We start from the raw sequence: 12,878 nt of genomic DNA, 5'->3' as shown, positions 1-12,878 counted from the left end.
CCAGTCATTTTTACCCACACTATATGGATTGAAACAGAAAGTGTACATTTGTTGTATACAATGATCAACTAAAACCAAATAATACCACATGAAGCTAACGGAGCAACTGTATTATGAAGTTAGAATATCCCATTCAACCCAAAGCAGGTGCACAAAACAAGACTTATTTCTTGGACTTGAGTTCCTGATCATATTCAAGGATACCACAGACACACATTGGCCATGGATTAATCAGGGATCAAAATTCCAGTGGAAGCAGAAGCAAACCAAAGCTATTACACCCCCAGGGTGGATGCTTGTAGAATAACTGTCTCCATCCCATCATTCCTTTAATGCAGCTGGATGCCACCAGTGCTGAAACCCATACTTTGCTGTGGTATGTTACCACCATCTCCACTTACAAGACCACAGATAAGCAGTTGGGCAGAAGGAGGAGGGCGGGGTTAGGAGACATCTCAATATTGGCAGTTACAGAGCTGAATAATTTACATTCTAATCAAAATTCCAACTATTCCTAATTTTAACATAATACCCTCTTTAAAAGGGACTTAACACTTTAGAAGTGTGAATATTTCAATACTTGCATTCAGATGTGCCAGATATATTCTGATTTTCTGAAAAGTATCAAAAGGAAATTAAATTGATGGGAATCATCTGATTGCTAACTGAAATACTGATATAAAGAGACCCAAGAAAGGGATATCCTGGGCTAATAGCACACTTTTTTGAGAAACCTTTTAAGATGGAACAAAAACTGGACAGGGAAAATAATTAAGATTTGCAGTTTTCACCAAGTTATCTTCCTATTTAAAAGAGGGATGAGCAAACTCCAAAGATCCATAGAATAGGTTGCATACCTTTTGCAAGTTTTTCTGCTTTAGCGTTCAGTTACTGTGTGGGCATTTTATTCCATTTGCTGCAAATGATTAGTTTGCCCTTTCTAGTGGACAAGCTACCCTGAATAGCCGTGTTACTGTAGGCACAGGTTGAGTGTTGCTTTAGTTGCTAATCTAAAATGATCCATGGATACTTGCAAGAAAAAGTCTCCAATTTCTAGTGAGGTCACAACTCCTTGAAACTCAAAACACAAGCACTGCCCTCAATTCACAGACTACTAGCTCTTGTCCTTGGGGCTTCTGATCTATTACTGGCATGTCGTGCAGGCATACATTGATTAGTTAAGGATCCATAGAAATTTCAGGAAAGAAGAAAACAAGCCACTCATCTAACTCCGCAGGTACCTATCAACATTTTAGGATGTGGCCATGAAGAGCAGCTCCAGAAAAGTACTACCCCACATCGATCTCACACTCCCTACCTATAGGCATACACCACCTCTCTGAAGCAAACCCAAAACCAGCCATAAATTCCACTGTCCAATCCTACACTATCCTCTTGAGATACACCAGCTGATGAGAGTAGTACTGGCAGTGACAATGGAAAACTCTGCAGTCTGGATTCCTGCTGAACCAGCCTACCAGCTGAAAGGCAAAGCATTATGGCAGCAAGCATATCTAATGGGGAGAGGGGGCAAGGAATGAAATATGAACTGTGCATAAAGTTTAAATTCAGCCCTCAGAAATATAAATGCAGGACACAAATTACATATTCAGTCATACAGGCTGCTCAAGAGCACTTGATATCAGGGACTTTCATTTTCAAAGAGATCAGATACCAATATTTCACAATCAAAAAACACATCTCAATGGCCTACAGAACAGAATTCAATTCATTTATCTCTCATCCTTAAAGACTAAAATAGACAAGCAAACCAAAATTGAGTGTAAGAGACTACCCCCACTGCACCAAGCATTATTAAAGAGCCAGTAACACTTTAATAATTGTTCTAGGTTCAGATTTTCTGTGGCAAATGAAATTTATATACACGCATGTAAAGAAATTTAAACACAAACAAAATGATGTGTCCTCTCAGGCATAGAGCCACAGGCGTCCCCTGCATATCCCCTTTCTGTCCCTCGCTCAGGCTCTGTGGCTTGCTCATTCTCACTCATCTGGTTAGTACAAGTCATCGAGTTGCCGCTGCAGTGCAAATGTGCAAGTCCTGATGGTGTTAAATCCAGTTCAGTATTCTTCCACCCAGCCATTTTCTGATATAAATGCATCAATTACCTCCTTCATGGCCAGATTTGGAATCAGCTGTTCTTGGGTCAAAGGGCTTCGAGTTACAGGATCAAAATGGCCCACCCGCTGAAAAACATAAGAGCATAACATAAGAAATAGGAGCAGGAGTAGGCCATTCGGCCCCTCGAGACTGCTACACCATTCAATAAGATCATGGCTGATCTGATTGTGGCCTTAACTCCACTTTGCTGCCTGCACCCCCATAACCCTTGATTGACTCTCTTGTCAATCAAAAATCTGTCTAACTCAGCCTTGAATGTGTTCAATGATCCAGCTTCCACTGCTGGTTGGGGAAACGAATTCCAAACACAAACGACCCTCTGAGAGAAGAAATTCCTCCTCATCTCCATCTTAAATGGGAGATCCCTTAGTTTGAAACTGTGCCCTCTAGTTCTAGATTCCCCCATGAGAGGAAATATCCTCTCTCAACATCTACTCTATCAAGCCCCCTCAGAATCTTATAAGTTTCAATAAGATCACTTCTCAATCTTCGAAACTCCAATGAGTATAGGCCCAAACTGTTCAACCTTTCCTCATAAGACTAAACCCTCATCCCACGTATCAGCCGAGTGAACCTTCTCTGAACTGCTTCCAATGCAAGTATATCTCTTTAAATAAGGTGACCAAAAAAAAAAAGATTAAATGCATTTGCTTTGACGTACAGTAGAGAGCCACAATTCTTGACAAATGTAATAGTTCATCAATTTTTCCTTTTCCTACCTGAAGGTGTTCCTCTATATCTTTCCTGTCATATGTGATTCCACTGGGTGTGATGCAGGGCTCCCTCATCAACTCAAAGCTGATCTTTCCACAAAGGTAGTCAGGAATATCCCGCTTCTATACAGAACAGTGAATTAATTAGATACAGTATAGCAATGAGAGGAATTTCTCGAATTACATATCGATTATGTAATTATATATTATTTCCCAGTGACAACCTTAATCACTCAATAAACAATGACTCATAATTAATTCTTCAGTGCAGATATTCATTAAATTTCCATTATTCACTATATAAATGAACAGAATCCTTTGATTAAATCACCACTATATAACAAATCTAATTATACATAATTCTGCCTATTTCTCTCCAAAAACAGATTTAAAAAAAAAACTTCCCAACAATATGAGGCTGTCAATTTGAGTTTGTTACAGCGAGGTGCCACGCATAGACAAGATTCTTCCCGACAGAAAATTCTGGACTGGAGAGTTTAAAAAAAACACCATTGTCAAAGACCTATCACCTTGGCAAAGAGGGAATTGAAAAAAAATCATGTGGTTGGGAGTCTTGTTTTCATCAAAACAACTATGATTTAATATGGTGACATCCTATTCGTGGAGTCAGCCATAACAGTCCCTAGACAGCCATCTTGAATTGTGCACAATTAAATAGAGAGGCTGACAGAAATTTACAGGTAAAATTTAGCAAATAACAAAATGGTTTAGAAATAGCAAGACTGCAAGAAAATAGACAAATCCATATTAGGCATCTCAAATCTGGTCAAATTATGCCAAATTTAGAAAGGGTTCAAATTTGGCTGGTGGAACCACAATTAAGATCAGATGATTTTAATCTATTGTAGACACAGACTACCAGTGGCAGTCATATTGAATTTTATTTAGTTGAATTTTCATGCCCCTACTGTTAGATAGAACAGCACAGAAAATGGAAGATCACGCAGACACAGTTTAATACCTGAAGGAAAGCTTGATCCACTCAGATCAAAAAACAAGGCACAAACAATACATGCCAAATTTGACACATTGGCCTGAATTTTATAAGCCCGCCACTGAAAGCGGCGGCAAAATAGGGCCACACGCCAAAGAGTCACCACGATATCAAGCGTGGCTGCTCATTTAAATAGCCAGGGCAACATCACCAACACATTAATTACTACATTAAGTACTTTCACTTCCTGTTTATTTTCCTTTGTCACCCTGATTCCCCAACTTATATTTTTCCCCCCTTCACTGCCCTATTGCTACATCTGTTCACGGCCTCCGTTGTTTCCTTTCTCTGCCTTCTGGGGTTAGAAGGGGAAACAAAGAAAAACCTAAAAGCATGCTTTTAAATGTATACAAGCATATGAAAAAGGTCACGAAAAAACAGTCAGGGTCCATCAAAGCCTGTCCCAACCTGACATGGTGCAGCCAACAAGCACCATCAACTACTCCCTCCCACTGCCATGTAGTCTCCTAGGACAGAAACATGTATTGGGGGAAAAAAAAGACCAACTCTCTTTTCATCTACCTGGTTGGTGGTGCAGCACTTCTCTTTACGTCGCTTGCTGATCTGACCAGCTCCTAGACACTATTTTGTACAGTGTGCATGCATTTGGGAAATTGGGTAGTATGAATAATAAATGTTTGATGCCAACAAATACTAGCATCAGTTTGTCATGGATACATAATGGTTGGATGCATCAATCTCCAATTTCCCCATTCAGCAACCCACCTTTCTCTTTTCATCCACCTGGGAAAATAAATCATCCATATCATTCATGTACTTGTCCTGTGAAATAGAAGTAAAATCAATTGTTAAGCATGAACATAAGCACAGCAATTCATAACCAATATAAGGCACATCTGCGGGATAGATTTGCTGTGAAAAGGCAAAACAAAAAATGTATTTCGGTGATTCACCAATTCAAAAGCATTTTACACACAGCAAAAGAGATCAGTGCACATTTATAAATAATATAGTCATCTGCATGTGTAGCAAACCTTAAGGTTTGTTTTTCTTTAATTTCATCCCTGCACAGCGGTCAAGCAAACAATAGTAAAGTGGAACACAATCCAACTATGTGGGGAAAATAACTGCAGGGAGGCAGAGGACATACTTCCTCTTATCTGCTGACACCAAAAAGTATCTGGACATTTAACTGAACAGTTTTTAAGAGATAGCAGGTGAAGATCAGGTTTGAAAGCCAGTGGTATTGAAGCCAATGACGTTTTCAACAAAAAAATTGAGCACTTTTGTTCAATATTTAATTTGGTTTTGGCTTCTTTAATTCTCTCACAAACAAGCGAGAACTGTTCAGTTGGTCACAGTTTGCTTGAGGGAGGAGTCAAAGATTAAAGCAAATATAATCTGTGTAATATGTCATATGTTTGACAGCATCTTACAGCCAGGCTACACCTGATAACTGGAAGTGAGTTTTTTGCACTAAAAAATGTGAATAACTTGAATTAAGGGACATTAAGACAAGCAGATAGTATTTAAAATTTAAGAAGCTCCAGCTACTGGTTCAGCGATATTTTCCGGCTGCCTTTATATCACTGACAATGATCTGGAGTCTTTGAAGAGAGAACCTCTGAAGAGAATTAGCTAAGTCAGATATTTTCTGTCGTTAGCAAGGGAAAAAGTTTATAAGAAACACTATCTAATAAAAGCAATTCTAGCATTGCTTTAGCAAGAGTTGCAAACTGTTTTCCACTCTACAAATTAGCAAAGTTTGACCACTACAAGCACATACGTTACTGCCACTGTTCACTTGTTGTATCATCGTATCACTTAATACATTTGTTTGCCAGATAAAGTCCAACACAAAATCCAGCTGTAGTGTTATTCTGCTGCCTTTCAAGGATAGGGAGGTTCCCAGGGAGGGATGTGATAAAACCAGTGTCTTAAACATTTAAAAAAATTGGTTTTCTATTTGTCATCCCAGATATGCTACAATGTATCCGAGCAAGTGAAAACATTGTATCAGAAGTAGACAGCTAGGAGCATAAACTGAAACATGAAAGCCACAAATCTCTGGAGTAAAAAATGGTAAACAAACCCAAAAACATAATATCTTCCAATACTAAATGCAGTGTTACTGTAATACAGCATTCAATAAGATTAACCTTTTAAGGACTGAATTATAGTTTAGATACTAGTGAAGAAATAAAGATTCAAATGCACTGGCTACTCCATTTCAACATTACGACACTGGCTACATTTCAAAAGTACTTAAGTGGCAGTAAAGAGCTTTGGGACATTCGGAGTCCGTGAAAGGGGCTCTATAAATGCAATTCTTCCTCTCTTTAACCCCATGGATGAAGTTGTATGCATTGATCCAGTATATATTGTAACAAAAGTAGCCTATGGTTTTCTATTAGTTTAGTGGTGCAGTGGTTAGCACCGCAGCCTCACAGCTCCAGCGACCCGGGTTCGATTCTGGGTACTGCCCGTGCGGAGTTTGCAAGTTCTCCCTGTGACCGCATGGGTTTTCGCCGGGTGCTCCGGTTTCCTCCCACAGCCAAAGACTTGCAGGTTTATAGGGAAATTGGCCATTGTAAATTGCCCCTAGTGTAGGTAGGTAGTAGGGAATATGGGATTACTGTAGGGTTAGTATAAATGGGTGGTTGTTGGTCGGCACAGACTCGGTGGACCGAAGGGCCTGTTTCAGTGCTGTATCTCTAAATAAATAAAATAAAATAGCAAGGATTTAAAATGTCACGAACCAGAAAAGGTTAATAACCACAAATTAGTTGACAAGGGATGGTGGAGCAGGAAACTGAAAGCGGCGATTGAAGCAAGGATGGCAGGAGGGAGCAGGTTACTGTTCGGGGAATGAAGCCAGCGATCGCAGCTACTGAGGGGTGAGAATGTCATTTCGTGGTGATGTCAGTGCTGTGCGTGCGCACATTCATACTGGCAAGCTGGTAAATGTTCGCATGCACTGATGATTTCCGAGATTGCTCTGCACATGCTCTGCGTTGTCAGGAATCACTGTGTCAAAGAAATATTTTTACATAAAGAGGAACCAATGGGTAAATGTTCCAGTTCTACCAAGAGCACACCCATCAATACTGGAAGCTCATGTGTTAACACCTTATCCCAAAAGATACAGTTCAAGACAGTATTCAATTCATCAAAGAATGGGTGAAAGCGCATCTCGTTCATCAACAAAAGCTGCTCCAGTCAAACAACTTAAAAGAAACAACTAACAGCAATATTCTGAAAGGATGCAACACTTCATGGACGGATTTCAGTCCTCTCATAAAATATCGTGCCTATGAATTTGATTCGGTCAATAATTTTATTTGTAAATAAACAATTATTTAGCCTGTATAAAGTTACTTAAATACACTATTTACTGATGCCTGAATTATAGTGGACATCATACATAGTTTCCAAGAAGCAATTTGCTGTGATTAGGGTTAATACCTGGTGTACTCTGTTCATGGAAAACAGCGTCTGGTTAATAAATCTACGATGAAGCCGTTAACACAAGAAAAATGTGTTGGAAAAACTGAACACACATGTCCAATCTTTTTATTAAAATAAATCAAAGAGAAAATAATTTCCCCAGCTATGAAACAAGGAGTGGATTCTGAAAAGGAAAATAATCTGAACAGAATAAAAGTAGTCCAGCGTTTAGTGCAAAACCACTCAAATAATTTTATCTATGAACCACAACATTCCTTCATTGGATTCATGAAGACCTGTGTACTTCTAGATTATTCCGTTTTAGTACTCAAACAGTAAACATTAACAAGAAAACAGGACTTACATGTCTGGCTTCTATCTTTGCAATTTCCTTTCGGGTTCGAGACTCATCCATGTTTTCTTCATGGTGTTTTCGTTTGCATTGTTCCACTTCTCTATTGAATGGAAAAAAACTAATACTGTAACTACCAGCAAATCCCCATGCACTAGAACCTGTCATAGTAACCTATCGCAAGAGTTTATTTACTGTCACCACAGCAGTAAAACTGTCTAATTCTGGTAGGTTCCAGAGTCAGAGGGGCCAAAGATCCAGGGTCCTTCTTGCATATTCCTACCATAATGCCACCAGGACTGCATCAGAGGGACTCAGACGCACTTGTTCCTGGATTTGCACTAGGGATTCCAAATGAGTTGGTAAAGGCAGCAAATCCTCTGCCCACTACTTACAAGACAAGCTATGCAATGTTGGGTGAGACCAAGGACAGCTAAAGCAAGGATTTCACACAATGCAAGCTGCCCATTAGCTGGCACATTGGCAGCAGTATGCCAGGCCCATCGGCCAAAAATGGCACCCATCAGAGTGTCCAGGCTAGGATCATGGCCTGCACCTGCAAAGATTTAACTGTGGCAATTTTCTAAAAGAAAACTTCTTTTAAAAAACACTTTCTTTAAAAAGAGATCAGAGGAGGTGTCAATATATCCATTAGCAATTGTGAACCCCCCCTGCTCTTAACCTGGCACAGTTTGTGGCACAGGCAAGCAGACTAGTTTAAACCCCTCCAGGACTTCATCCTTCCCAACTCAGTTATCTCCTCCAGCACCACAACAGCCCTCCCATCATCCAACAAAATAGATTGCCTTGTGCATTCCCCCTACATTTCCACCACCATTGGCAACCATGCCTTCAGCCACCTAGGTTCAACGCTTTGGAATTCTTTATCCAAACCCTTCCAAACCTCCCCCCACCCCCCTCCTCCCGCAAGACCTTCCTTACTTCTTTGACTAAATCTTTGGTCACCCATTGTAATATCTCCTTTTTGGCTGTGTCCATTTTTGTCTGATTATGTGGCTGAAGTGCCTTGGGATGTTTTCTCTATATTTAAAGGTGCTATATAGATGCATGTTGTTGTTATTGTCGAGTTACTTAAACAAAGTACAATGATATGATCTACTAGTTCAAGTGCATTCCTGGCAGCAATTCATTGTACTTGAGGCTTCAACACAATGTGTGAAATTAATGCCAAAACAGCAGTGGGAAACCAAACTGAAATCCGAAGGGAAAAAACTAAAATCTGCACGTGTGAAGTTGAACCTCAATACAGTTGTGGCCTGACAGTAATGGTATGATTGAAAGATGATGCATACTCTAAACATGCAAATCAAATTACAAACCTAATCAATTTTATGTAGTTTGGGATTGAAATGATGCTACCACTAAGTGTAGGTTAATACTATTGTAGCGGCATGCCTTTGGCAGCGGATTGTTCATGTAATTCCACCACTAATAATATGTGGAATGTGCTTTTCAAAAAAAAACATGAGTAATAATTTTTCTATCCCTTATTTAATGCAGTTTAGACATCTCGCTTTCATATGATCCATTTTCGAGGCAACAAGGATGGCAGGCGCACATGGAGAAGCCAAAAGGAATACTGGGATAGGAAGTGGAATTGCATATATTTGGGGTTAACTTTCCCATGCATGGAACCAATGATGTAACTTGTCCTGAGAGTGCACACTGCTGACAACAGGTGGTAAAAGTGTTCTATTGCACCCTGCCTTCCCAGTAATATCCGTAACTTTAATGAGGATAAAATTTAGCATGCTTTTTCAAAATATTTAGAAATTAAGCCCATTTAGATATTCTCTGGCCTATAAATGGAGGCACTTAAAATGAAGCACTCAATACCTTTCCTTTTCTGAGAGGATTAGTTTGGTGAGGTAGTTGTGGAGGTCATTTTCCTGCTGAATTCTTTTGTCTTCAATGCTGTTCCATCGCTTTTTCTTCGCTATCCTCAGAGCACTTGGAATATCATCCCCAAAGTTCAGCCTTTGTTCTTTTGCTAAATTATAAGCTGGAAAAAGGGAGTTTGTATACAAGCTATAAAAACAGAAAGCAACAAATTACCCGAGCTTCCCAAGAATAAGCAGAGCTCAAATAAGGGCAGGCATTACTTAACATATATTACATTTTTCATATTTTTAACAAAATCTGAACCAAGGAATGGAATCCAACTTTCCCAAGATCAGATGCGGAATTGTCACAAAATGATATATTTGGGGTTAACATTGTTCATTAGTGGAGAGAAGGTTTCCCTTGCATGGAACCAATGATGTACCTGAGAGTCCACACAGATGAAAATGGGTGTTCCACACACCCCTACCCCCACCACCACCACCCAACTTCCCAGTAGCATCCCTAACTTGAATGAGTATAACATTTGTTCTGTTCAGAACAATTAGTAATCATAATTACTCCTTGGGGCTTAACAGTATCTCAACCCATTGGCCAGGATTTTATATAATCCAGCGGTGAGGGGAAGGCGGGACCAGAAGCGGGTGGTACTGGCGCTCCCACTCCGATCTCCATTCTCAAAGCGATCTTGCACTGGGTGGCCAACTAATGGCCAGTAGGTGAGGTAGCCAACCATTCACCAGCAAGAGGCAGGGACTGAGGCGACTATGTCATCAGCTGATGCAGTCTTATGCTTACAGGGGGAATGAATGGTGTTGTAGTGGTAATGTTACTGAACTAGTAATCCAGAGGCCCAGGTTAATGCCCCGGGGATACGCGTTCAAATCCCACCACGACAGCTGGTGGAATTTAAACTCAATTAATAAGTAATGAATTACTAATAAATTCAATTAATTAATAAAAATCTGGAATTATAAGGTTGTCTCAGTAATGGTGCCATGAAACTATCGATTGTCATAAAAACCCATCTGCTTCACTAATGTCCTTTGGGGAAGAAAATCGGCTGTCCTTACCCAGTCTGGCTTACATGTGACTCCAGACCCACAGCAATGTGCTTGACTCTTAACTCCCTCTGAAATGGCCTAGCAAGCCACTCAGTTGTCAGGGCAATTAGGGTTGGGCAACAAATGCTGGCCTTGCCAGCACACATCCACATCCCAAGAAAGAATAAAAAAATAACAGCCTGTAACCACCTTTACAGCAGCCTCAGAAAACAGAAAGCTGGCAGTAGAGACCTACCACTGGGAGAGGTCGAAGAGATCACTGATGTGGCCTTCTGCCCATCCAGAGATTGCCCTCGCAGGCGGCCAGAACCGTGTGCCCACATCTCCCTCCCTCTCAGGTTCTCCTTCTCGCTGGACGACCTGCCCAGAGTGGACAATGCCGATAGGACTTGGGCACCGCCAGTCTGAAGGGCCACTTTGCCAGTCGCTTCCTCAACATTGCTCATTCCAGCATCCTCTAAGGCCCCTCTCGACTGACCCCTGTGCCAGGAGCTTGATGGCACGATGGAGGTATGACCCAAGATCCCTTGCTCCTCAACTCCCCATCCTCCACACTAAACGCTCTAGTCGCACTGCACCAGCCTTCCTGCGAAAGCAACCGCCTTGATACCACGGCTGTCGAATGCAGCAATGACCTCAGATGCTAGCCTTAAACACCTTAGGGCTCCAACGCCCCGTGGCTCCCATGCACTCTTCGTAAAATTCGAACAGGCACATAAAATGCTGTTCAATTGGGTCTTCAACAATCTTAAATTCTCAATTGCTGGTTTTGAAAAAGCACACGCCGTTCTCACTCGACTTGCCGTCCGCTGCTGGAAAAACGTGGACCCGCCGTGGTGATGAAGGAAATCCATCCCGACCCCACCCCACTCGATTTAACACCCCTCTGCCACCCCAGCCAATGCCGTCCGCTTTGGAACTGTAAAATCCTGACCATTATCTCTCTAATTTTCATCAATAACAGCAGCCTGTTAAAGATCATAGTACACTCAATATCCCCATTAAAATCTCTGGAACAGAATTTACAACAGCATCAATTCAGAAAAGTTTTTTATTCTGACAATATTCTCTTAAATTGAATCCTTGTAGAATGGTAACCAAGCTTCTCCGCTTTTCTATTCACCACTCACGTTCCCATATGACCGCGGAATTCTAAATAAAAGTCAGGGCACACTTATACACGCAACCAATGCACACTTTAGTACTTTTAAAAAAAATATTTAGTGGAGCTCTTCACCAGCCCAACAATGATGTGGCTCTATTTGCCAAGACTAGATTACAGTGCCAGGGTCTTGGCATTAATGGGATTTTGGCAGCTTGTACAGGGCACTCAACTGTCAGTGATAAAAGATTTACAAAGCCAATAAATTTAACCTTTAGACCACTTGTACTAATTGGCCTGGTCACCAAATTTAAGGCTACATTCACATACAAAGTCATAGAGTCATTATGGCACAAAGGAGGCCATTCAGTCCATCGAGTCCATGCCGGCTCTCTGTAGAGTAATCCAGTCATTCCCATTCCCTTGCTCTATCCCATTGGTCTGCAAGTCCATTTCCCTCAAATGCCCATCCAATTTCCTTTAAAATCATTGATCATTTCCACTTAAGCACTTAACCACAACACAAAATCACACACATTTGGTAGTGTCATTCAGAGACACCCAGTGATGGTTGGTATAGAAATTGTCACACTGGCAGATTAGCATCGTTCTTCTGAGGATGAGTACATTGCTGAGACAGAGCACAAGGAGTCCTACACTGCGTCTGGCCTGTACAACATCAGATCCTGGAAATGTTGGACATTGGTGTGATAAAGCGTTTCACTCCGTAACGCTGGTATCCTTACCCTTGTTGAGCACAGCTAACTGACTACACATATCCTAAGCAGAATTGTGTTTTGATGATCTCACTTTGATTAAGGTCACAGTGGGAATATTTACCAAAAATAGCCAATATACCTATATAGACATCTTGAGTTGGACAGTAGTGGTTTAATGAATTAAAAATGCAACTTTAAAGAGGCACGGATACGTCCTTACACTTCTGGAGAGCCGAATATCAGGAAATAAATGTTAACTGTTTTCTAAGGTCATTCCTAAGCAGCACTTAAATGACTAGAAAGTTTCTTTGAAAATTTTAAAGCTCTGAAATTGTTGCTAGGTCAATAATTAAGGACACAGATTCATCTGCACGCATAATCATTCACATGCTCACTTCCCAACTGCTAGCACCTCTTAACCATAGGCCTACAAAGATTAGATCCCTTGTCATTCCTATTGATGCAGTTCAGTAAACACCTGTGCACTGATTGGTTATGA

General features: G+C 40.8%; 1 protein-coding gene across 2 annotated transcripts in view; it reads right to left on the bottom strand.

Annotated features, from left to right (window-relative positions):
• Positions 1 to 1,133: 1,133 nt before the first annotated feature.
• Positions 1,134 to 12,878, bottom strand: part of stub1 (STIP1 homology and U-Box containing protein 1) — a 30,309-nt gene continuing 18,564 nt past the window's right edge. For both annotated transcript variants that reach the window (XM_068056342.1, XM_068056343.1), the window contains 5 exons: positions 9,489 to 9,654; positions 7,644 to 7,734; positions 4,598 to 4,654; positions 2,863 to 2,979; positions 1,134 to 2,208 (listed from right to left, as the gene is read on the bottom strand). In XM_068056342.1, coding sequence (XP_067912443.1) covers positions 2,083 to 2,208; positions 2,863 to 2,979; positions 4,598 to 4,654; positions 7,644 to 7,734; positions 9,489 to 9,654 — 557 coding nt within the window. In that variant the 3' untranslated portion in view covers positions 1,134 to 2,082. The remainder of the gene's footprint in view (positions 2,209 to 2,862; positions 2,980 to 4,597; positions 4,655 to 7,643; positions 7,735 to 9,488; positions 9,655 to 12,878) is intronic.

The sequence above is a fragment of the Heterodontus francisci genome, chromosome 24 (assembly GCF_036365525.1).
Source record: "Heterodontus francisci isolate sHetFra1 chromosome 24, sHetFra1.hap1, whole genome shotgun sequence".
Lineage (NCBI taxonomy): Eukaryota > Metazoa > Chordata > Chondrichthyes > Heterodontiformes > Heterodontidae > Heterodontus > Heterodontus francisci.
The sequence above is the reverse complement of the archived record's forward strand: the minus strand, read 5'-3'. Positions and strand labels throughout refer to the sequence as shown.